At 41.2% G+C, this 27,213-nt stretch overlaps 1 protein-coding gene across 1 annotated transcript in view; it reads left to right on the forward strand.

The window, feature by feature from the left end:
• RXRG (retinoid X receptor gamma) overlaps nt 1-27,213 on the forward strand; it is a 144,918-nt gene that overhangs the window by 22,270 nt on the left and 95,435 nt on the right. The window contains exon 4 of the mRNA XM_058442897.1: nt 15,691-15,741. Within this exon, the coding sequence (XP_058298880.1) occupies nt 15,691-15,741 (51 nt within the window). The remainder of the gene's footprint in view (nt 1-15,690; nt 15,742-27,213) is intronic.

A 27,213-nucleotide genomic window follows, 5' to 3' on the forward strand; every position in this document is an offset into this window, starting at 1 on the left:
TTGCGCCTGTGATCCCAGCTATTTGGGTGGCTGAGGTGGGGGGGACTGCCTTAGCCCAGGACAACATAGTGAGACCTCCATCTCTAAAAAAATAAAAGCAAATTAGCTGGGCATGGTGATGCGTGGCTGTAGTCTCAGCTACTTGGGAGGCTGAGGTGGGAGTATCACTTGAGTCCAGGAGTTCAAGGCTGCAGTGAGCTATGATCACACCACTGTGCTCCAGTCCGAGTGACAGAGTGAGATTTCATGTCTAAAAATATAAAAAAGATTTTTTTCTAAGGACACATGGCTGGTCAGTAACATTTCAGAAAGAATAATGCTAGTCTTCCTATTGCAAATGTAAGGAACTTTCCATTGTACCATGCCATGCTTAATTAAGAGGATAAATCCCAAGGATTTTGTCAGAAACTTCCTAAAGGTAGACTGGTAAAATAAAGTGTGTGGCCCTTGATTTTGTGTGAGTTGGAGGATACACAAACTTTTACTTAGGTTTTCTTAATCTATTTATGAAATTCTTAGTGCCCCTATAAGATATAACATTTTCACGTAATAATATATTAATCCAAGAAATTCACTAGCCATGTGAAATTTAGTTTACTTGTTAATTAGGTAGTTACTAGGTGTATTTGTAAGAGTAGGTGAGCTGCTGTAACTATGTACTCCTAAATCTTAGTGATATAGAGTAATAAAAGTTGATTTCTTATTCATATTGGCCAGAACTCAGGTACGTGGCCACATCTAACAGCAAGGGAGTCTGGAAAACACAGTTCAGCTGTGTGAAAGATATTTATAAACATTTAGCAAGATCCAAAGGAATGGACCATAGCATAGGTAAGTTTTCCAGGGAGACTAGGAGGTATATAATAGGTAAAGGAATATGGAAGAGAAGAGTCCATAGCTTAAGACTCTATCCAAAAATTTGTTTTGGCTTCTAAGACATTGCACACAATCTACTCCCTACTTAGCAGGCAGAGTCATCATTATGAATTAGGATTTAGGAATTTGAATCTGATTATGTCACTCTACTGCTTAAAAACCTTCACTGTTTACCATAATAACAAATGCTTCATGTGGTTACACAGTCTTCCAAAATGAATCCTCTGTCAATTTTATCTATTGCACCTTTGCATTCACTCTTTTCACTTAGTTGTAACAGTCTTTTTAATTTGCCTAAAGTGTGAGGAGCTCTTCTTACCTGTAGGCTACTAATCATGCCATTTCTTTTGTCTCTTGGACCCTCTTCTCTGAAACATTGCTTACCCTTTCTTTTTCTGACTAAGATCTCCTTCTTTAGTTCTCAGCTAAATAATTACACCCTAATGTTAGGCAAATTTAGGTCCAAAATTAAGATACCAAATTACAGATCCAGAAAACTCAGAGATCATCAAGCAGGATAAATAGCAAAACACACACATCTACATATATAATCCAAATCACTGAAAATGAAAGACAAGGGATATTCTGAAAGGTAGCTAGAAGTAAAAGACACATTGTATGTAGATGAACAAAGACAACAATTACAGCAGACTTCTTACTGGAAACAGTGCAAGCCAGGAGACAGTGGAGTGGCATTCTTACAGTTGAAAGAAAAAAATTGTCAACCTAGAATTCCATACCCAGCAAAACCATTTTTTAAAAATGAGGAAAAAATACAGATCTTAGGCAAACAAAAACTGGAAGAATTTATTTCCAGCAGACCTGAGCTACAAGAACTGTTAAAGGAAGTTCTTTGGGCAGACAAACATGATACCAGACAGAATCTTGAATCTACTCAAAGAAATGGAGAGCACTGTAAATGAAGATACATTTAAATATGTTATCCAAACTTTTGCTTTGTGTTCTTTTCTTCTGCAATTTCAATTACATGCATATTAGACTTTTATTGTTGCACAACTCTTGGGTGCTCTGTTCTGTTTTTGTTGTTGTTATTGTTTTGCCTACTCTTTTTTCCTTTGGGTTTCAATTTGGGTAATTTGTTGTTGTTGTTGCTAGATAGAGTCTTGCTCTGCCACCCAGGCTGGAGTGCAGTGGCACGATCATGACTCACCACAGCCTCTACCTCCTGGGCTTAAGGGATCCTCCCACCTCAGCCTCCCTAGTAGTTGGGACTACAGGCACACACCACTACACCCATGCTAACTTTTTCAATTTTTTGTAGAGATGGAGTCTCACTATGTTGCCCAGTTTGGTCTCAATCTCTTGGGCTCAAACAATTCTCCTGCTTCAGCCTCCCAAAGTGTTGGAATTACAGGCATTACACAGCCACTGCACATGGTAAATTTGGGTAATTTCTGTTGGCTTGTTTGAGTTTCACTTATTCTTTTCTTGGCTGTTTCAAGTCAACTGATGAGTCAATTGAAATCATTCTTCAGAGCTGCTGTCGTATTTTTTATTTCTATCATTCCCTTTAGATTCTTTCTATAGTTTTCATCTCTCTGCAGAAATTACCCATATCATCATACCTGTTGTCACTTTTTCATCTGGAGTATTTTAATATAATAATCATAGTTATGTTAAATTCCCCTTTAGATAGTTCTGCCATGTGTCATATCTGAGTCTGGTTCTGTTGATTGCTGTTCCTCTTGACAGTGTTTTTGCTTTTCTTGTTTCTTTGTATACCTTCTAATTTTGTGATGAATGCCAGACATCTTGTGTAGTTTAGTAGAGGCTGAGTTAAATACAGTTATGTGACACATATGATGTTTTGGTCAATGACAAACCACATATACAACAGTGGTTCCATGAATTTATAATATTGTATTTTTACTTTGCTTTGTGCTTAAATATGTTTAGATATACAACTACTTAGAGCTTTGTATTACAATTGCTTACAGTCTTCAGTACAGTAACAGGCTATACAGATTTGTAGCCTAGGAGCCATAAGCTATACCATGTGGCATAGCCTAGGTGTGTAGTAGGCTACATCCATGTTTCTGTAAGTACACTCTGTGATGTTTGGACAACAACGAAATTGCCTAACAACACACTTCCCAGAATGTATCCCCCCGTTAAGAGATATATGACTGTAGCTGTTAGACCTGGAACTGGGCTTGCTTTTCCTTATTCTTGGCATTTAACATAGGAGATGCGTCAATCCTCTTAAGAGTTGAACCAGTTTGGGAATTTTTTTGTTGATATGGTTACCCTCGGTACAACACAGTTTCCGTATTCCTCCATATCTTGTGTTTAGGGTGGGGGCTGGTTTGCCAGAAGGTTTTTTCCAATATCTGCTCTATACTCAGCTTCCCTTTGCATGGTGCCCAGTGAGGGTCTCTCTTCCTGCTTTTGCATCTCTCTCAGTAGTAGACTACTATTATTCGTTACTAGATTCTTGTTAGCCCAGTGGTAGGGTATGGGGGAAGCATTCTCTGTTGTTCTAAATGAGCCTCAGTTGTAGGAAGTCCTAACCAGAGCAATCAGTCAAGAGAAAGAAATAAAAGGCTTCCAAACAGGAAAATAAGTCAAATTATCTCTCTTTGTGACAATATGATTCTATACTTAGAAAATTTCAAGACTTTACCAAAAGGCTCCTAGACCTGATAAGCAACATCAGTAAAGTTTTAGGACACAAAATCAATGTAAAAAAAATTAGTAGCATTTTTGTACACCAATAATGTTCAAACTGAGCCAAATCAAGAATGTAATCCCATTTACAATAGCCATACACACACACACACACACAAACACTGCTGAAAAATATCAGAGATAATACAAACAAATGGAAAAACATTTCATGCTCATGGATTGGAAGAATTAATATTGTTAAAATGGCCATACTGCCCAAAACAATCTATATTCAATGCTATTCTTATCAAATTACTAATTATCATTTTTCACAGAATTAGAAAAAAACTATTTTAAAATTCATATGGAATCACAAAAGAGCCTGAATAAGCAAAGCAATTCAAAGCAAAAAGAACAAAGCCAGAGACATCACATTAACTGACTTCAAACTGTATTATCAGGCTATAGTAACCAAAACAGCATGGCACTGGTAAAAACAGACACATAGACCAATGGAATAGAATAGAGAACTCAGAAACAAAGCCAGACACTTACAAACATCTGATCTTTGACAAGGTTGGCAAAAATAACCAATGGGAAAAGGACCGCCTATTCAATAAATGGTGCTGGTATAACCAACTAGCCATACGCAGAAGAATGAAATTGGGCCCCTACGTTTCATCATATACAAAAATTAATTCAAGATGGATTAAAGATTTAAATCTAAGACTTCAAACTATAAAAATCCTAGAGGAAAACCTAGGAAATACCCTTCTGGACATTAGATTTGAGAAGGAATTTATGAGTAACTCCTCAAAAGCAATCGCAAAAAAAAAAAAAAAAAAAAAAAGACAAATGGGACGTAATTAAACTAAACATCTTTTGCATAGCAAAAGAAACTATGAAGAGGGTAAACAGGTAGCCCACATAATGGGAGAAAATATTTGCAACAATGTATCTGACAAGGGTCTAATATCCAAAATTTATAAGGAACTTAAACAGTTGAACAGGTGAAAAACATATAACCCTATTAAAGTGGTCAAAGGACATGGACAGACACTTCTCAGAAGACATACAAGCAGCCAACAAACATGTGAAAAATGTTTCACATCACCAATCATCAGAGAAATGAAAATGCCAAAGCCACAATGAAATATCATCTCACATCAGTCAGAATAGCAATTATTAAAAAGTAAAAAAAATAACAGATACTGGCAAGGCTGTGGAGAAAAGGGAACACTTACATACTCTTAGTGAGAATGTAAATTAGTTCAGCCACTGTGGAAAGTAGTTTGAAGATTTCTCAAAGAACTTAAAACAGAGCTACCATTTGACTCACCAATCCTATTAGTGGGTATATACCTAAAGGAAAATAAATCATTCTACAAAAAAGACGCATGCACTAGTATGTTTAGTGCAGCAGTATTCACAATAGCAAAAACGTGGAATCAACCTAGGTGCCCATCAACGGCAGATTGGATAAAGAAAACATGGTACATATACACCATGGAATACTATGCAATCATAAAAATGAATAAAATCATATTCTTTGCAACAACATGGATGCAGCTGGAGTCTGTGCTCCTAAGCAAATTAACAACAGGACAACAAAACCAAATATTGCATGTTCTCACTTATAAGTAGCAGCTTTACAGTAGATATTCATAGACATAAAGATGGCAACAAGGCCAGGCGCGGTGGCTCACGCCTGTAATCCCAGCACTTTGGGGGGTTGAGGCAGGCAGATTGCGAGGTCAGGAGTTTAAGAACAGCCTGGCCAATATGGTGAAACCTCGTCTCTACGAAAAACACAAAAATTTGCCAGGTGTGATGGCGTGTGCCTGTAGTCCCAGCTACTCGGGAGGGTGAGGCAGGAGAATGGCGTGAACCCGGGAGGCGGAGCTTGCAGTGAGCCGAGATCGCGCCACTGCGCTCCAGCCTGGGCGACAGACCGAGACTCCGTTTCAAAAAAAAAAAAAAAAAAAAGATGTCAAGAATAGATACTGGGGACTACTGAAAGGGGAGAGGAGGGAGGGAACAAGGGGTGAAAAACTACTTGTTGGGTGCTCTGCTCACTACCTGGATGACAGAAATATTCATACTCCAAACCTCAGCATCAAGCAATATACTCATGTATAACAAAACCTACATATGTACCCCCTGAATCTAAAATCAAATTTGAAATTATTTTATTTTATTATTTTATTATTTTATTTTTTTGAGACGGAGTCTTGCTCTGTCGCCCAGGCTGGAGTGCAATGGCGCAATCTCGGCTCACTGCAAGCTCCGCCTCCCGGGTTCACGCCATTCACCTGCCTCAGCCTCTCCGAGTAGCTGGGACTACAGGCGCCCGCCACCACGCCCGGCTAATTTTTTATATTTTTAGTAGAGACGGGGTTTCACCGTGGTCTCGATCTCCTGACCTCGTGATCCGCCCGCCTCGGCCTCCCAAAGTGCTGGGATTACAAGCGTGAGCCACTGCGCCCGGCGTGAAATTATTTTAAAAAGAAGTCTCAGGTATAGGCAGGCATTGTGTCTCTGAGTCTTGGGGATGGGGCTTTCTCAGTGGTCCTCTTTTACCGTTAGCTGTAGGTCTGGGCCCAAAACATATACTTGCTTCTTCCTATAGCTGGAGAGTTTGCCCCCCACCTCTCTTCTTCTCCCAGGTGCAATGGTTTCTTTATCAGTGCCCTAAGAGCGACACGGATTGTTGCCTTCCACCAACATTTTAAGGCTTTTGTTCTGTAGGGGAGATATCAGGGACAAAGATCCAAGTGTGGCTTTATGCATTTCCCGTGGGGGCAGCTGTTACTTTCTCCCAGGCTTGCAGCACATGGGATGCTATCTGAAGTCTCTTGTCCTGCTCCTGATCTTTTTTGTGTGTACTCAGTAAGGTCTGTGGGGAAAAGCCTGCAAGAAGGGGTAAATTCTCCTTTGTCTGGGTCCCCAGGGCTTTAATAGTCTCTTGCTAGCCTAAACTCAGCCCTTAGCAATTTGCTAAAAATTTTCATTGAATTATCCTTATCTGGGACCAGTGGCCTCTGCCCTTGGTAATCAAGTGCTTGTGTTTGTCTCCCTTTGGAGATGTCCGTGTTTCCTTAGATTTTGGGTTTGCTGGTTTCCCTTTCAACCTCAGCTCTCTGATAGGTTCAAGAAAAACAAATTTGTAGATTATCCAAAATTCTGGGGGGTGTAAGGGTAGAAGCAATGTTCTTTCCAGTTTATACATTCTAAATGGGAAACAAATGAATAATTTAAAAACATTGTTCATTTTTCCAGTTGACAAGAGTTTAGAATACTATTTCTCATGGTGTCATCTCCAGACCATCTGTAATCAGAATGGTGAGCATATTAAAAATGTTGATTCTGAAACCACTCTCTAGACTTACAAATCTGAAAATCCAAGGGCATTCATTTTTTGAAGCTCACCAGGTGATTCTTATGCATTTTAAAGTTTAAGAATTGTTGGATTCAAAATGAGCAGTTCGAAGGTCAGAACACGATATTCCAAAATATGGTGCTTTGGTGTGCTACATACTTAGAATTGAAAAAGATTGGAAGGGTCTCAGAAGCAAGGTCTTTCTGACCTGTCTCCCACCTGTCTTTCTTTCTGGAAGTGAGTCATACATTCCTCTCCCCTAAAGCAGGTCACTGAAACTAAAACTTCTATCCCCAAAGCAAGCCACAAAACCTAAAAAGTTCACTCTCTGATCTTCTTTATGTGACAGATGTTCTGTCCTATGCATGGAGGAAAGAGTGTTACACAGAGAGGTCAAGAAGAATCTGGACAGGCCTTGCTGCTTCCTCTCCCAACACCCTGAGTCTACAGCTGTTAGTTCATACCCTTTTGTCCAATCACATTTTTACACAGCTTCCCATTCTTCATTGAAACCAAGCATAAAAAATCAATATTTTCCCCTGGGTCGTTGGTTCTTCATTTCCTTCTTTTTTCTTTTAAGAGACAGGGTCTTTCCGCGTTGCCCAGGCTGGACTCAAACTCCTGGGCTCAAGCTATCCTCCCACCTCAGCCTCCTGAGTAGCTGGGACTACAGCAGGCACCACCGGGCCCAGCTCTTAGGTCTGCATTTCTGAAGTCTCCTGTGTGACATAACATTTTGGTTTTAAATAAATTTGTAATGCTTGCCTCTTATTAATCTGTCCTTTATTATAGGAGTGTTGGTTGTAATCCTTGTGATGGGTGATCAAAAAGGCATTACACATTTTTTTCACCCTTACAGCAGGAAAAATGTATTAGCACTTGTGACATACCAGTGTAGGAAGAGAATTGCTTTCATCTACTCTTCTAGGTTCTTTGCTGGCCTACAAACTAAATTGACATAAAACAGATTAACAGGAGAAAAGCCATTTTAATAGTGTATGCATGGGAGTCCCACAAAAATGTGACTTAAAGAAATGGTGAGATGATTGAGGCTTATAACAGCATGCTGAGCTACACTAAAGAATAAGAGTTAGGGGCTTCTGTGGGGTATGCATACTAGTTACGAAAGAATGAGGGGAAGAAATGCATGGTGAATAAAGATTGTCTTGTTATGAAGAGAAAAGTTTCTCAGGTGATAAAAGTTATCTTGGAGTAGCTCTCTTCCTGGTACAGACATCTTTACTAATAAAAATTTCCTTTATAAATGTAAATTTCCTTTACAAAAGGGCAACTTTTCAGAGTTACCCTGTGTCTGCAATTTCTCAAAATAACCTGCTCAAAATGATATGCCAAAAAGGTCTATTTTTGGGGTGGTGTATTTTGGTCTCCTGCAGTCATATTGTGGGGTGGTGTGTCTTGAGCTGTAACACCTGTCACTTTTTTTTTTTTTTTCCGAAGATGGAGTTTTGCTCTTGTTGCCCAGGCTGGAGTGCAATGGCGTGATCTCGGCTCACTGCAACCTCTGCCTCCCAGGTTCAAGCGATTCTCCTGCCTCAGCCTCCCGGTAGCTGAGATTACAGGTGCCCGCCACCACACCAAGCTAATTTTTTGTATTATTAGTAGAGATGGGGTTTCATCATGTTGGCCTGGCTGGTCTTGAACTCCTGATCTCAGGTGATCTGCCTGCCTCGGCCTCCCGAAGTGCTGGGATTACAGGCATGAGCCACCACGCCCAGCCAACACATGCCACTTTTTACAAAGATTATCTTATTTAAATCTCGTAACAAACCTCTGGCATAGGCACTTTGTTATTCTCTTTACAGACAATGTAACTGGGTCTCAAAGACATTAATTAACATGTCCAAGATTACATAGCCTCTATGTGGCAAGACCAGGATTTGAACATTGGTGGCCTGATTCTAAAACCTGAGACCTTTTAAAAATTGAGATACAGTTCACATAACTTTATCTTTTGAAGGGTACATTCAGTGGTTTTTAGTATATTCACAAGTTGTGTACCCATCACCACCATCTAATTTCACATTTCATTTTTATCACCCCAAAAATAAACCCCATACCCACCAGCAGTCACTCCCCCATTCCTCCCTCTCTCCAGTCTCTGGCAACCACTAATTTACTTTATGTCTCCATGGATTTGTCTATTCAGGATGTTTCATGTAAATACAATCATAAAACATCTACATAGTGTATCTGGCTTCTTTCACTAGTGAAGCTAGAGATCTTAGTCACTATGCTAGAAAATCAGAAATGGGAATTTTACCTACGTAGACAAAAGGATGAACACCTTTCACCTTGCTCATCCAGGAGATAGGATAACCACAAAACACAAATATAAGAATTCCATTAAATTTAATAAAGACTTATTGAGTACCTCCCCTGAGCAAGGCCTAGGGCTGGATACTCTATCAGAATTACCTGTAGAGTTCGATAAAAGTAGATTTCTGAGTTTCACTTCTCAGAGATTCTGATTCTGTACCAGGCCCCAAGTTCTGTGTCTAACAAGAAACTTCAGGTGATGCTGATATAACTGGTCAGGGACAAGCTGGCATGCACAACTGGAGGGTAATATTTCCTGACTTTCAATGCGCATATGAATCACCAGTGGATCTTGTTAAAATTCAGAATCTGATTCATTAAGTAGGTCTGGGCTGGAGCCAGAAAGTCTGCTTCTCTGATAAGCTTCTAGGTGGTGCTGATTTGCTACTCTGAGGGCCACCTCTTGAGTGGCAAGGCTGTAAGGGATGAAGGTGAGGGATGGGGAAGGCCTGGTTCCTTCTTAAGGAGCTTACTGTCAAGTGCAGAGAGACCTGAATACAGCTGACTAGGTCAAGGCAAAGTGGGCTAACTGTCCCAATGAAGACCCAAAGATGATATGAATGGAGACCTCTCCCCGGCCCTGTGGTTCACTCCATGTTCATAAGGAGAGATCCAGGAAAAGTGGCGTATGTAGTATTTGTTACGCCATTTGGCAAGATGGGAGAATGTATTACATGTTTGACACGTATTTCCATCTCAACTGGTTAATATCTTCAGAAAAAAAATATCAGAGCTAAAGAGGTACGCCCTGGAAAAGCAAACATCATATGTGCTTACTCATATGTGGGAGCTAAGCTATGAGGACACAAAGGCATAAGAATGATACATTGGACTCTGGGGACTCGGGGGAAATGGTGGGCAGTGGCAAGAGATAAAAGACTACACTTTGGGTACAGGGTACACTGCTTGGGTGATGGGTGCACCAAAAATCTTAGAAATCACCACTAAAGAACTTATTCATGTGGCCAAATACCACCTGTTTCCCAAAAAACTGTTGAAATAAAAAAAAACTGAAGATTAAAAAAAGAGGTAAGCCCTAATTTTCCAGAAAATTCACTGATGTGGAAAACTTCATTTCCTGATAATGCTGGGTAAATCTGTGTTTTGGAGGATGTTCCATATGTTGTCGGTGCTCGTGAATTGTTTAGTTTTATTATCCTCATTAACAGGGATAATGGTTGCTTTTTAACAATCATGATCACCATCTGGAGCCTGGAAAAGCATAGTTTGAGGCTCAGGTAGAAAGACGAGACTGTCCTGACTGGGTCTCAGCCCATTTCCCCCCTGCCAAGCCCTGTGTGTGCCCATGTGCTTGGCTGCCAGGCAAGGCAAGAACCACACTGACAGATGTGGCGTTAGTTCAAGCAAAACTGAACAAAATTCAGAGAGTGCAGGGCACATTGGCTTGGCTGTTTAATCTCATTCTAATCTTAAATATTCACAAAGTAGCTTTCCATGTGTGCTCCCCTCACAGCCCTGGTGACCCCTAACTTTGCTGTTGACATCGTGACAAGCAGACGATGTGACTAAGTCACTGCTCCCCCGGCTCTTGGGGTGAATTGGGTTTAAGCATCTTCTCTTTGTGCTTCACAGAGAAGTGTTGCCTTGTCGGGAGGAGGTGGCTAGACAACCAAGCTGCCAGGTAACCACAGCAACCATGCACGCCTGCCCTTGTGAGTTTTTTAGGACTCTTCAGACCTTTCCCAGACCTCTATTTTCAAGCTCTCTCAGCCTGCAAGAAAGCAGCATCTGAGACCAACTCAGCCCTAACATACAGGGGCAGTTAAGGAGTGCAGATCGGCAGCCTTTTCCTGGAACCTAAACAGTTAGCACCCCATGGGCTAAGGGGAGAAGCTGGAAGAACAGGGAAAGTGATGAGGACAGAGTCCATAAGGGAAATAAAAGAGCAGCTTTTGATAGACTAGAAACAGGGGAGGGTAAGATGCTTACATTCAAGAATGCACTGGACCCACTCTAAGGAAATGTATCTAAAAGTTTGCTGGAGGTACAGCCAGTAGGTAGATTGGTCAGGATGGTTTTCTAGAGGAGAGTTTCCAGCAGGATTCTGGGGGCCAAAAAGTGGGCTTCAGGGGTAGGGATGGCAGGGAAGAATACTGCGAGGCAGAGCAAATGGAACAGGGTGTTGGGCACCTAAGGCTGGGGCTTGCAAACCTAATTCACCGTCGGAAATCCAGCCGATTCCAGGGAGTGAGACAGAGAAATCAAGCTTCCCCAGGTTCTGCTTTTCCCGAAACTCCAGTCTTTCTGTCTGCCGCTCTCCAACTCACCCTTCACAGCAGCCTCTTCCTTGACTGTTGCTTCCAAAATGTCAGTGTCATTCGATCAACTGGTATCAATTTGAAAGAAAATGGGACACATGTTGACCGTATTGATGCTTAAGACACTGTTAGGGGTCAGCCAAATCAACCCCTTTGGTTTATTGGCCATTTCTCTGATCCCATGTAAACACTGTGAATGTTTACAAGAAAGAAAGTCGGAGGATGTGCATTCTAGCTGCCCCTCACTTCACCTCCCCATCATCTGCTACAAACAGATGTATCATTGGAGATGGAGTGGACTACTACATCTTAAGTATAAGGAATATTTCACCATAGAGGGGATGAATAATGGTGTTACTTCCTCCACCCCACTTTTTCGCAACAAGTAGGGGGTGATATTTTACATTTAAAAATAAAAATATTCTACTTGATCACTTTCAGAAGCTTTTGAGCCATTGATCTGTGTTTCTCAACATCTATCTTTGAATAGGTCCAGGTTAAGAGTTAGATCTTCTGCGGTGTCTAAAAAGAGTGAGAAATAATGACTTAAGCCCCATAGCATTTTAAGACTAGCTGTTTTCTCTTTTTGACTTTTTTTAATGCTCTTTTAAGTAGCTCACCTACTGTATTAGTGAACTAGTGCTTCTATGACAACATATCTGAGACTTAGGGAATTTATAAAGAAAAAAATGTTCGATGTCTTGTGGGGGTATGGTCTCTGCTTCCAAGATGGTGCCTTATTGCTGTGTCCTCTGGAAGGCTGTTTTCTAGCACAGTGGAAAGGTGGAAGGGCCAAGAGGGCCTGGCTAGTTCCTTGCAGCCCTTTTATAACGTTACTAATCCCATCCATGAGAGCTCCATCTTCATGATTTAATCATCTCCTAAAGGCCCCACCTCTTAATACCATCACAATGGAATTTAAGTTCCAACATATGAATTTTGGAGAGAGACATACATTCAAACCACAGCAACTACCTAGCATATTTCAGTGTTCTGTAGCCAAGTTTTAATGTTTCGCTGATTGCTGCCAATCTACCACTCTAAGGGATTGGTATCATTACAAGTTTTAACTTTTCCTAAGGCTAGATTTTCTCAGTGGCAATTCAGATGAGATTGGCCATATCTATGGTCCATAGGTGAGCCAGACCTAGGCTGTGAGATTAAGGCATATCGACTAGTTGTTTGGTTTATTTTAGTGGCAAAGTTGTGTTTCTCTTCAGGATTGCTGTAGCTGTCTTTTGCGCTCAGGAGATGCCGCTTTGGTTACATGCTAACAGAGTCAACTGAATGCAGGACTCAGACTCTGGCACACTCCACTGCATGCAAAAATGAGTATTTGGTTATGTATGTCTTAACAACATGGCTTTATGACAGGAGTAAAACCCACATTGGTAAAGTACTATACTTTTTTTTATGGACCCCAAACTGCTGGACTGTTTAGGGTAGAAACATGCTATCAGATTTGTATTATTTGTTATTTGGGGGATACATACATCATATCAGACCTACCTCATGTTGCATTTGGCTTTGACAGGGTGAGATCACTACCCTGGCCTCTGAAGCTAGAGGGTGACTGTGACGCTTTCTCATGGACTCTACATAATAACTCTTTTGTAATTTATTGGGTGATATTGGACACTGGACTTAGCATCTCTGGGCCCTGCTTTCCTCAGCTCTAAAATGAGGGGAGAGGAGGTAGAGGGAATTGAACTAGATGATAATTAACACCCCTTCTGGCTTTAACCTTCTGTAACACTCCTCAGCGCTGGGCAAGGCTCAAGTTTTAATTATAGAAATGCCCGTGGGCGCTTTTCATCGTAAGCTTTAGTACCATCCTCTGTGGCTGTGGCTAAAAGTGATCTCTTCTGTGGCAGGGGCTTTGGGCACACATCCAGTTGCCTAATTGGAATGTGCAAGGCCACGAAGTACCCAGGACACAGCATAAGAGGCAAGAAGGAAGCTCCTTGAGAGGAGGGGTTATCCGTCTCTGAAAAGATTAAGTGCAGCTATATGCAATGAAAAACCTAAAATAACTGTCTTAAAGCAGTGGTTCTTAAACTGTGATTCCCTAACCAGTGGCATTAGCCTGACTTGGGAGCTCATTTGAGATATAAAATCCCAGGCCTCATAAGAATGATATAATAGACTTTGGAGACTTGTAGGGAAGGGTTGGAGGGGAATAAGGGATAAAAACTACACATTGGGTACAGTGTACACTGCCCAGTTGATGGGTGCACCAATATCTCAGAAATCACCACTAAAGAATTTATCCATGTAACCAAAACCACCTGTTCCCCAAAAACTATTGAAATGAAATAAAATTAAATTTAAAAATAAAATATCAGGCCTCCCCACCATACCTGATGAATCAGAAATTGGAGCCCAGAAATCTGTGCTTTAAGAAGTCTCCCAAGTGATTCTGATGCACACTCAAGTTTGAGAACCACTCTCTTTTTATCGTGGAAAAAGAGGCCTAGAAGAAGGCCATCCTGGGCTGACTGAATGTTACCAGGAAACCAAACCACTCAAATCTGCTTTATCAGACTCAGGTCTGAATGACTTTGACTTTCTCCCCCAAATAAAATCCACTCTCAAAGCAAAACATTGAACAGCCATTGAGGACATTTAAGATAATTTGGTTCAGCTATTGAAAATAATTCCCAAATATGAATTCTAAAAATATTTTGACCAACAACACCATCATTGGGCTAAATGCTTCCTAAGAAGATACAGCACTCACATAGATAGACAGTCGTTGGTATATTTATTTGAAAATTAACTTCATTAATTCATGGTCATATATCTTAACAATACAATAGAATTATAAGGCCTTATCTTATGATCCTTTTTTATCTCCCTCATAACATGTTACTGATCACTGAGTAAGCTTTCAATAAATATTGAATTAAGCTGATGACTGTTACAGGGACCTAGGCAAGATAAAATCAAGAATCAAAATTCTGGATAACAAAATCAGTGCAGATAGCAATTGAAAATGCTTCATAATTTTAAACATTTGGTTCTCAATAGTAGATATATATTTTTTCAATATAGTTTGGGTTGTATTGACTTGAACAGTATACTGGGAGCTGAGAACCAAATTTTACCTAATCTCTGCCTCTAAAATTAGGCAAGTTACATAATTCACTTTGTTTCTCATTTTCCTTTTCTTATGGCCAAGGAACTCTTACAACTACAGGGATTGGACAAGAAGAACTAGTCCACGAATGCTTTCTTCTCCTGAGGGAATATGTGTATGGAGCCTACCCTCAGGAGAGAATGGGTCAGTAGCACAGTTAAGGCACACCAGGTACTCATCCATGATTCTACACTCCTTCAGATGAAGTCACTTTCTATCAGGTCAGACATAGTTGTGCACACCCATAATCCCAGCACTTTGGGAAGCTGAGGTGGGAGAATCACTTGAGGCCAGGAGTTCAAGACCAGTGTGGGTAACATGGAAAGACCTCATCTCTACAAAATAATAATAATAACACAATTTTAAAAAGTAGAAAAGAAGAAAAGAAATTACTTTCCATTGGTCTGTGTGAATCTGTAGGTGAGAGAATCACTGAGTGAGTCTGAGGACAGAGAATGACACAGTGAGTTTTCATTTCTAATTTAACTAAGAAGTCTTAGTAGCTTAGAACATTGAAGTAACTTCTTTTAATTTTCACACATAGCTGTGGTTTCCAAGAGAGAACATCAATGTTTTTGACCAACTTGTAATTTCAAAGACTGGAAAAACCATGCTTATATGCGCAGCCTCTGTTCTGAGGACCAGACTAGAGGATGCTTGTTTATGCCAGCAGAAAGCAAAGCCACTTCTAGATCAGATCACCTGCTGCTGACGGTCAGGTCAAATCAACAGCACTGAATAAGCTCCTCCCAGGGACAGTGCAGGTACTCCAGAAGACATGAAAGTAGTGTGGCTAATACTGCAGGTTGTCTACTCAGCATTCATTCTCTTATTCCCAATCAACAGAGCTCCTGTATCACTGAGGGCAGCAATGTGCCCACTTAAAAACTACATTTCTTAGATTCCCTTGCACCTATATGTAGCCTTGTGACTACATTTTGGTCATTGAAATCCAAATGCAAACTTTATACGGATCTCTAGGAAGGCTCTTTAAAGGGGGGTGACTCTGCTGAAAGTGTGCCTATTTAGCCTTTTTTCCGTTATCTTTCCAGCTGCCTGGAATTTGAATGTGGTATCTGGAGCTTCAGTAGTCATCCAGGACTGTAAGTATGAAAGCCATGCACTGAGAGTGGTGGAACAGAAGGTTAGAAGGAATCTTAGTCTCTGTGTACGTTGCCTTCTTCTTCATGTGTGGTTTTTTTTTTTTTTTTTTTTTTTTTGTAGGAGAACAACTTTTTTATGTTTAAGTCTCAGTTATTTTGGGCATTCCATTATATGCTGCTATACCGAATCCCAGTTAATACAGGTGGTCCCGGTTCTTAGGGACCTTTGTGCCTCTGGTTACTGGTACATTCCAGGGACATGCATCCCTACCACAGAGTTTATCATTTTTCAATCAGAGCAATGGAAGATGAATCCAAAGCCTGAGACAGAATGACTCAGCAGATATTAGGACTTGAGGCTTCCCTATCACCAGTGAAATGGTCACAGAATGTTAGAACTGGAAGGGATGTTCATGATGACCTGGTTTATTTCCCCCCACCCTACCTGCCCCTCTATATTTCAGAGATGAGGAGACTGAAGCCCAGAGATGCTAAATGAAGTGTCCCAGATGACTCAATATGTTGTAGGAGAGTTCTGACGTAAAATCCATGGGAAAGTATTCTCCTTCCCATCAGTAGAAGACTCTTTCCGTCAGTAGAGGGGAGCAGCATGGCCTCACCCAATAAGGGCCAAATACTAACATGAGGGCTAGCGTGTTATAGAAGGTCTGTGTATCAGGCCTGGTTTCCTGGTGTGGTTTTAAACTAACTCTCAAAGTTAGTTCAGATGAAAGCTCTCAAAATGTTTTAGCAATGATTTGTTCATGTATCTTTTATCCTCATTCTATCCCCACTGTTGAGAAGTTATTGCAGTGAGAGCTAAAAAAATTTTGACTGACACACAGAAAGTCATATGTAAGTTTTATAGGCTTCATATTAAAACAGATTTCTGGGAATCAGATCTTTCAAATTAGTCTCCAAGTGAATGACTATGTGGGGTAGGTTCAGATATATGCATTACCCATGGGAAAAAGGGCAGCTACAAAACAAGGCGATTTTGCAGCAAATATATCAATGAGCCCATCCTCAGAGGGACAGATTAGTGGAGTATTAGGAGCTTTAGGGCTAGAGGTGGGGGTAGATAAAAGATGACTGTAAGGTAGGCGGAACCAAGAAAATAGAAGAGTATAGGTGGCAGGTGTGGTTTTTGCACAAGTTTTCTGTAACTCAAGAGTAAGCATTGATCTTAGCATGGAGGGTCTAAATTTTATTACTATTTTGGTAGTGTCCTTTTACCTAATATTAAATCCCATTCAGCTGCTGGTAAAATACAACCTGCTGAATAGGGAGCTCACCCAACTTGAACCTATGAATGCACTCCGAATACCATGTTGTAGAAAGACTGTAATTATGGAGAACATCTACAAATATCACTTTGTTTACATGTGGTTAGTGATGGCCTTAAAATGCTCTGGGCTCTTGAGTGTCTCCCAGACCACCCACAGCCCAGGACCTGCTGAACCCAAGAGGTTTCTTGCTTTTGCTCCTGTTCCAGGACCTTCTCCAGTTTGGGAATTTCTCCGATCTTTGATAGCAGTTGTCTCTGGAGTCTTCTGCTTTCTCCTTATGACACTAGAGCACTTTCCACATCTTGTCTCTTTTTTCACCATTTCTGTACTTGCTCCTCCTGAAATCTCCTCACCTCAACCAAAAGCCAGAATGCGGAGCTCCTGTTGGTAAATATGCAGTATCCCACAGTACTTCACATTTGCAAGTCTTGGGGAATCTTTTGAAGACTTAGAGTTGAAGGATTGTATAATTTTTTTTCCATTGCTGATTTATTCTACAGAGACAGATCAAGTTCAGTATCTGGTACGTGTACAATGGAGAATTCAGAGAAATCATCAGGGGTTACTGGGGCTTGGAATGAAAGCTTGGACCACGGAATCAACGACTCTGCTTTAAGCATGAAGTGGAGACAGGATTACATAAATGATAATCTCTCTATGTTTATCTGGATTTCTGCTGCAGAATGCAGCTAAGGAAATAGGTGTAGGCTTTGTCCTTTGGGTCTGAGTGCTCTCTTTGCACCTACACAGAAATTTTTAATTAGCTGCACCAGTCTCAAGTGAAGTTGACCATCGATTCCATCTAAAGGGGCACATAATAGGTTTATTATTTTATTTTACTTTTACAAACATACAGTAAAAGTTACTTTTTGGGAGTGTAGAGTTCTATGGATTTTAACACATGCATAGTCTTGTAACTACTACCACAAACAGGATACAGAACGATTCCAGCACCACAATTCCCTCATGCTACATGGTAGTGTTTTGTTTGTTTGTTTGTTTTTTGGGCAACCTCACTCTGTTGCCCAGGCTGGAGTGCAGTGGTGTGATCTTGGCTCACTGCAACCTCCGCCTCCTGGGTTCAAGCAATTCTCCTGCCTCAGCCTTCCAAGTAGCTGGGACTCCAGGTGTGCACACCCATGCCCGCCTAATTTTTTTGTATTTTTGGTAGAGATGGGGTTTTGCCATGTTGGCTAGGCTTGTCTCGAACACCTGACTTCAAGTGATTCACCCACATTGGCCTCCTAAAGTTCTGGGATTACAGGCATGAGCCACCACGTTTGGCCCATGGTAGTTTCTTTTAAAAACAGCTTTATTAGAGATATAATTCACATACCAAGGCCAGGCATCATGGCTCAGATTGCTTGAGTTCAGGAGCCCTTCTCTAAAAAAAATAAAATAAAAATTAGCCAGGCATAAGGGCACATGCCTGTAGTCCCAGCTACTCAGGAGGCTGAAGTGGGAGGAGTACTTGAGCTCAGGAGGCTGAGACTGCAGTGAGCAGAGATTGTACCACTGCACTCCAGCCTGGGAGACAGAACAAGACCTTATCTCATAATAATAATAATAATAATAATAATTCACATACAATATAATTCACCTATCTAGAATGTGCAATTCAATAGTTTTTAGTATATTCACAGGTATGTGCAACCATCATCACAGTCAACTTTAGGACATTTTCATCATCACAAAGAGAAACTCTTTATCCTTTAGCTATCAATTACCTATCCTTTCACCCTCTCCCAGGACCTAAGAAACTAGTAATCTATTTTCTGTTTCTATAGGTTTGCCTGTTCTGGACATTTCATAAAAATGAAATTTTGTAATGGTTAGTCTTTTGTAACTGGCTTTCTTCACTTAACATACTGCTTTCAAGTCTTATCCGTGCTATAGTATCTATTACAACTGCATTCCTTTTTATGACCAAATAATATTCCGCTGTGTGGAGATGCAGCATATTGTTACTCATTCATGAGTTAATGGACATTTGAATTGTCTCCACCTTTGGCTATAGTGAATAGTACTGCTTTGAAGACTTGTGTACAAGTTTTTGTTTGAAGATCTGTTTTTTCTTCTCTTGGGTATATACCTAGGAGTGGAATTGTTGGGTCATTTGGTACTTTTATGATTAACTTTGTGAGAAACTGGCAAACTGTTTTCCACAGTGGCTGCACCATTTTACATCCCCACCAGCAATGTATGAGGGTTCCAATTTCTCCACATCCTCACCAATACTTGCTATTATATGTTTTTGTTTTGTTCTTTTGCTTATAGCCATCCTAGTGGGTGTAAAGTTACATGGTAGTGTTTTGAGTTGTAAGATTCTCACAGACTGGAAAGAAATGTGGAGAGATTTTTGTCCTTTTTTTTTTGCCTGCTGCTGATCCAAACAGTAAAATATAAACCTTCAGAATGAGAGCTATAAAAGGGAATGGACAGAGAAAATACATCAAGGGGAATTGTCAAATAAGCACTGCCAGAGAAAGAGCAGAATGTTATGATAAGAAAATCATGAGTTCAACATACATTAAGTCAACAAATATAATTTGTTCCCATGTGCCAGGCTCTGTGCTAGGCACTGAGGCCCTAAAACGAGTTAGATAGAACCAGGCCTTCAAAATTCTTATTGTATGGAGGGAGAGCAGAGAGGAGAGTTCTTCACATAGTCTAGGTATCAGAAGGGGCTTCCTGGGAGTGGAGGGATGAAAAATAAAGAAATTCTCATCAGATAATAAGGGTCTGTGGCAGTACATGGGAAATAAACTATGCTGAAATATTTGGGAAATATCCTCTGGATGACCTACTTTTCTTTGGTCTTTGGGTAACAATCTTGATTAAAGTTTGGTTTCTTTCATTTCCCAGTTAGTAATTGGTGGGTACAATTCTTTCTGGAGGAAAGTAAGTCATAACTAAGGCCTTTGCAAATATTGCTAGCTTTTGCTTATTTGCACTGATTAAAGGGGAACATATAGTTCAGGATGGGACCAATCTAAACAGAGTTCATATTTTGCTTTGGAATATGTTTTTTCTCTTGCCTCCCAGATGTTGCTATGTCAGATGTTCTTGGAACTCACAGATCCAACTAAGTCATGAAGCCCTAGGAAACGGGGACTGTAGTCTCTCAGGATAATGTACTGGCCTAAGCAGAACAAGTTTCTTTTGACACTGCTTCTTGTTCACACCTTTCCCATGGTGAGAAATAATAATTTGAGTTTTATATTTTCTGTCTAACTTCTGCTAGACAGGAAGAATCATCCTGAAACCTTTTGATCTATTTTAGATGTGTTTAAAATACCCAGAGATTACCTTTGCTGCTCATTCCCTCCTGGTACCATAAAAACTTTTTGCCAAATTCATGAGAGGAAAATAAATTCCTTTGATGAGACTCTGTGGCTTTTTAAATAATCACCAATAACTTATTAATTCATGTCCCAAATGACAGCCTAGATATCATCATAAAATATACCCAAATATACACTAGACTAGCTTCCCAATGACTTGTTTCTGGGAGGCCATCAATGGAGAACTGACTCTAATCCCAAATAAATAACATACCAGTTGGTCAAAGTCAGGGCAGATTCACATAAATACAACAAAACTTGAAGTTTATTGGGGCTATTTTTGGGGAATAGCAACAAATTTTTATTAAATATTTTCTAAGTTGTAGAAAATTAGTGTCCTTAGGTTTCTGGTTTGAATGAGTGATAATAGTAATTTGTAATTAGCACATGAGTTATATACTGGTTTTCTATTGCCCATAACAAATTATCCCAAATTAAATGACCGAAGGCAACAAAACACATTTATGATCATACATGGTTTCTGGAAGTGGGTTAGCTGAGAGGTTCTGGCTCGGGAACTCTCATGAGGCCAGTCATTTGCAAGCTTGACTGGCACTGGAGGATCTGCTTCCAACATGGTGCACTTGTGAGACTGAAAAATGGGTGCCTCAATTCCTCTTCAGGTGGAACTCTCTATAGGGCTGCTTGGGTGTTCTCACAGCATGGCAGCTAACTTCTCTCAGAACAAGTGGTCCAAGAGGGCAAGGTGAAAGCAGCAGTATCTTTTATGACCTACTGTAGGAAGGCAGACATCATCACTTATGCCATCTTTTATTTGTCACACAGACCAAAGCTGGTAGGATATCGGAAAGGACTACACACTAGGGCATGAATACCCAGGAAAGGGGGATCACTGGGAGGCACCTAGGAAGCTGGCTACCAGAAGTTGTTAATACGTAAATTGTAAATGAATCACTTAAAAAAAAAAAAATTGGTTGAAGTACCTCTCTGTTCCTGCAATTAGTATCTGAATATTACTGTTTAAAAAATTCCAAATGAGTGAAGCCAGATTATAAAATTATTAGAACTCTTTTAGGGAGAAAAGGATTTATGATCAGAATCAGATGGATCATTAGTCCAGGGCTACGCAGGACCATCTGTAATTAGCTTGATTCTTCCTTCTGTTGCCATTGTGAGCATGGAGCACTGGAGTCTTCCTACCTCCCCAGATTCTCTGAAATACATAGCAGGACTTCAACAGCTATTCCATGTTGTCTCTTATGTTATTTTCATGAGGCTACTCAGTTTTCTTGGCCCCAGCACTCATTTCCCACCATTTCCTTCTATAACTGGTTAAGTTCCCTAATGTCATGTCACACCCATGAGTAATCCTCAGATTATGTGCAATTCCTAGACCACTGGCTGTTTTCCCACTCTTTGTCTTTAATTCAAAGAAACCATTGGAATACCAGTAGGAGAGGAGTTATCACTCAGACAAACTCAACTCGGTTCTAATTTATACAAGTAAATGAAGCACATATATAAATAAGACATTTACACACTTTCACACATTAACCACTGCTAGTAACACATTCCTTAACTCTGAGGTTGAGAGCCTCAGGAAGGACACCAGTTTGGCAAGTCTGAGTTTGAAAACTGGGCTGGCCTCCCAGATCTTCCAGTTTCATGGCAGGCTTTCAAGCATGTGCCATGACTGGTAAGGTGAGCTGGGTGAGAGAGTATCTGTGTGATCCCTTCCTGTCCATCTAAACAGGTCCAGCTGTGGATATTGGCTTGCCACTCCAGAAGTTTCCTCAGCCTGTCCCGTTATCCTGTTTTAACTCAGTACTTTTGTTCTTATGTCTCTTTATTTTCCAGCCCTGTTTTCTTTAGATGCTGACTCCTGCTGTCCACCAGATCCTTGTGGTGCAATGACTAGTGTAGACCGGCTTGTTGAAGTCAGTCTCTGGATCTGAGCAACGTTGGCTGAGCCGTGACGAAGCACTCCTATCCATCCACTATGCTTCACAGTGGGAATCTCTCCCTCTTCATCACCACTGCCCTAGCAGCCGCAGGTGAAGGATCACACACACTGATGATTGCATCACTGCTTCCAGGGGGAATAGTAGTAGTTTTCCCCTAGAAGCAGTAACGCATCAGTACTTCCAGGAGAAAACAAGTCAATGACGATTAGTTAAGGTCATCCTTGTAACTTTAATTCATAATTCTAAGAGTCAACATTTGTTCATTCAGGTCTTTTATTCATTTCTTAAATGAGAGTTTTTAGGTGGCAAGTTTTCTTCTCTCTCATTTAACAAATGAGAAAAACAAGGCTGAGAGAAGTTAAGCCACACAGCCACCAAGTTATGGGGACAGGATTAGAATCTCAGCCTCTGATACTTGGTTTAAATGGTTCTCATTATGCTACAAATGGCACAGAAAAATGTCAGAGTAGAGGATGTCACAGACCAAAACTAATGAATGGTGATTTGATGAGAGTGCTTAATGATACACCTTTAAGAGTCATCTTTTGAGAAAAACTGGACTTTTTAAAAAAGAGATGATATGATGGCTTTCACTATGAGGATGTACTAATAGTCTTCAAGCATTAGGAAATGAAGTTCAAGTTAGCAAGGTAAGTTGGGTGGAAGGTTAGTGGCAAAAGTATCAGAATTACAAGGCATTTGGACAGAAGTGCAGTTGCAGTGCTTCATACACATACTTTGAACTATGAATAGTGAAGAGCCAACTACTGGAAGTGTTTTTACTTCTCAAATATTTATTGCAACCTACTGTAGGTAAGGCAGTTGCCCTGACATGTAGGTCCCTGAAGGGTCTATATTTTGCAGAATATTATAGCCTAGAGTGTGCTTTGAGAGCTACTGTAATAAATGTACTGTGAAACTTTTTTTTGTATTTAACTTGGAGATGCTGTGGAGAACATTGTAGACCACATCATGTAGTATGCCTCTTAATGACAGAAATATTTTTTAGATGTCGGTGTGTAAAAGAGCTTCTAAGAAACTGTAAATCTTAGCACCTGTTGCGTTTCCTTCTTTGAGTTTGTCTTATGGTTTGCATCTTTGTGTACTAACGTTATCCTGGCTTTATGTTACAGAATCGCTCAATTTGTATTTTATCTGTACTATGAGTTCCCCACCCACATATGTGTATTTTGTTGTTCTACGTATTTCTGAAGTGACTCTGAAGTGAATGAATAAATGAATGAGCTTATAAGTTAACCTGGGGATGCTGGCATGGTGGCTTACACCTGTAATCCCAGCACTTTGGGAGGCTGAGGTGGGTGGATCACCTGAGGCCAGGAGTTCGATACCAGCATGGCCAACAAGGTGAAACCTCATCTCTACTAAAAATACAAAAATTAGCCAGGCGTGGTTGCAGGCACCTGTAATTCCAGCTACTTGGGAGGTTGAGGCAGGAGAATTGCTTGAACCTGAGAGGCAGAGGTTGTGGTGAGCCGAGATCCCGGCATTGCACTGCAGCCTGGGCAACAAGAGTGAAACTCTGTCTCAATAAATAAATAAATTAATTAATTAACCTGGGGAGATATAATAACTTTAAAAACATCTATAAAGAAAGTTTTAGCAAACAAATGAGATTTACTCTTGCATCTTCTTATTCGTTTTGGAGACAGAGACTCCCTCTGTCACCCAGATTGGAGTGCAGTGGCTGATCTTGGCTCACTGCAGCCTCAACCTCCTGGGCTCAAGTGTTCCTCCTGCCTCAGGCTACTGAGTAGCTAGGACCCCAGGGTGTGTACCATCTCGACTAATGTTTTGATTTTTTTTTTTTTGATTAGACTGCTCGGCTAATGTTTTGATTTTTTTTTTTTTTTTTTGTAGAGATGGGAACTTGTTGCCTGGTTGCCCATGCTGGTCTCGAAATCCCGGCCTCTAGCAATCCCCCCACCTTGGCCTTGCTGTTGCTTAATAACACTTATATGCTTAGAAACAATGTGTTATCAACAAAGGAGTGAGTTTAGATAGAAAAATGAAGAGGTGCCGGCCTGGACCCTAATTTCCCATGGACTGTATTTCCAGTCAGTGGCCCAGAGGGGCTCCACCCAGAAGGCTGGGATTCTGCTCCTGGAAGCCCCATGGGTCTTGACACGGTGATGTCTGAGAAATAATTGAGGCCTCCTGAAAGACTGGCTAGTTGAGCTTGTGAAATTACTCAGTATAACTCATCTCTCATTGAGCTTTGTATCTGGAGTGGAGAAGTGTGTGGGCAAGAAGAAAGTTCTATCAAGAATTTTCTCCAGAGGTAGAATAGCACAGACAGTGATTCTCAAATGTGTGGTCCAGTATCATCAGGGTCGCTCTGGAATGTGCTAGAGAAGTAAATCCTCAGGTCTCACCCAGGACTACTGAATCAGAAACTCTGGGAGCAAGGCCCAGCAATCTGTATTTTACCAAGCCTTCCAAATGCTTCTTCCTGCTCTGGTTCAAGAGCTGCTGGGATATAGCAGTTAAGAGATGAACCCTGCAGCCTGACTTCCTTTGCTAGAATCCTGGCACTGTTACTTATTCCTTGTATGTCTCTAGGTAAGTTGCTTGATCTCTTTGTGTCTCAGTTTCTCCACTTGTAAAATGGAGATAATGATAGTACCACCTTCAGAGAGTTTTTAATAAGGATTAGATTAGGGAGTACACTTAGAATAGTGCCTAGCACATAGTAAAAGCTCAATAAATGTTAGCCATTATTATTGGAAGACATGGTGTCATGGAAGAATGTGGGGAGTTTCTCTCCCTAGCCACTCTTTTTCCATGAGAACCCCATGAAGCTTTCTAATGCAGCCTTCTCTGTGGAGCAGGTACAGGCTGGAGTAGCTGGGATAGGGTCAGAACTAATGCTTAAAGCCTTATCTGAGCACGTCATATATGTTTCCCTAGAGGGAGCCTTAACTTTTGAAAAACTTTGCTCTCCTTCTTAGCATTGGCAAGACTATTTCCTGACCTAAGGGGCGGAAGGTTGATTCCTTGCTGGATTTTTTGGGAGAAACCCTGAGTGTCTAAGAGAATGCAAGATTATGATGAAATTCACGCAGACATCTCAAAATCAAAATCATTTACAATTAAGTTTAAATATTTTTAAAAATTTCTTTTGGGGGGCTGGAAGTTGATTTTTAATAATAACATACAATGGGGAGAGGGTAGAGGAAGTTGGCTGAGCTGTCTGGGGTGCTGTGGCGTGGTGAGCTGGCTACACTGACTGCAGCTGCTGTTTGGGGGCTCCCTGGATGGCTGGGTCCTTGGCCTTCTCTGCAGCTTCCAGTGCTGTCTTCTTTGCCTTCTCCTTGGGTCCCTTAGCTGTCTCAATAAGTGTTTTGGAAGGGGCCACACTGTGCAGCTTGGCCAAGATGTATTCAAAACCCTTCCTAGTCATGATCACGTTGGTTTTGAATTGGGTGAGACCAAATTCCTGGACAGCTCTGGAGATGGTTAAATAAGCTACAGGAGACCCAGGCTTTCCAGTGGATTTGGGTCCAGGCACTGCTGTCAGAGTTCCCAGAGTAAGTGTGTGGTTCCTCTACCACCACAGCCGGGTGTGGTTGATGTTCCAGGTGAGGTGGTCATGTCTGTTTCCATGGCTTCACAGTAAAGTGTTCCAGGATGGACACCAAGTGAGCGGCACTGGCAAGAAACAGTGGCTCAGCTCAGCGGGGCATCTGCTGGTCTTGGTCAGGTTGCCAGGACAGGAGCTTCTGCTCAAGGGTCTCCACCCTGTGTACTGTGTTTGCTGTAGGGATTTGGGTACCGCTGTCATGAGGCGGCGAACACTTGGACCCAGGACCTCTGGAGCACACTCTGGCTGGGATCGGGTTGGCACCCACTCAGCATCAGAGTGCAGAGGGTGGGGAGAACGTGGGGTCAGGCCAGGCTGGGCACCTGCCCCCGACCAGGCCCCACAGCATGCCCAGGCACCGGCATGGTCAACTTTAAATTGTATGTTTGGGGACAGAGTCCATACAGAACCAAATGGCTACGTGATGTTTTAACCGCTCCCAAAGTTTGGAGGTCACTGTTGCAACTTTTAATGGACTGTTTTCCCCAGAGTTGCTATAGACACATGCATCAGCACAGCCTCAGAACCCAGTTTCCAGTCGAGATAGTGGACATGGTGATTCCCCTTCTTCCAAGGGTTGAAACTGTCCCAGGATGAAATACAGCTTGACTGAATTAAATTGTTGTCAATAAGATTTTTAAGCAACCCACCAAATCAACTGGGGTTTTACTTTTGGCAGCCCCAACAGCCAAACTGACTCATCCATATGGCTGATCCATTAAATAATGTGCAAGTAGTTGATGACATGACCAGAAAAAGTGATTTATCTGGGGGAAAATGTTTGGAATTGGAAAGGGCTGGGATTTAAGCTCAGGAGCTCACAGGTTTCAGTCTAGGCCTTAGTAGCCTCAGGGTTCAGGCAGCCACTTTTCCTGCTTTTAGCAGGGTCATTGACTAGAAGGATAGCATGGAACTGGAACAGGCTGGGTCAAGGTCTTTCCAATCAATGTGTATCTTCGGACCCGTGTAGTCACGTAGGCTACAGTGTGCAAACTGGTGTTCTGAAGATCAACCCAAGATCCTTCCATCTCCCTCTCTTTATCTTGCTTCAAGTCTGAGAACCTTTTGAGGCCAAAGAAAATGAATTCAAAAGCTCAGGCTTAGATCCAGGAGCCAGTGTGTAAGCATGTGCCATGGAGATGCAGCCCAGCATTCCAGGAATGTGTTCTCTGAGGACCAAGTGCTTTTCTTATCTCAGTATGTTTTCCTCCTATCCCACCCCTCCCACCTGACCATCTCTTCTTATTGAATCTCCCAGTGAATTCTCATGTTGCTTTGACAACAGCTGGAAAGTGGGTGTGGGGGATGGTGAA

The sequence above is a fragment of the Hylobates moloch genome, unplaced genomic scaffold (genome assembly GCF_009828535.3).
Source record: "Hylobates moloch isolate HMO894 unplaced genomic scaffold, HMol_V3 SCAFFOLD_8, whole genome shotgun sequence".
Lineage (NCBI taxonomy): Eukaryota > Metazoa > Chordata > Mammalia > Primates > Hylobatidae > Hylobates > Hylobates moloch.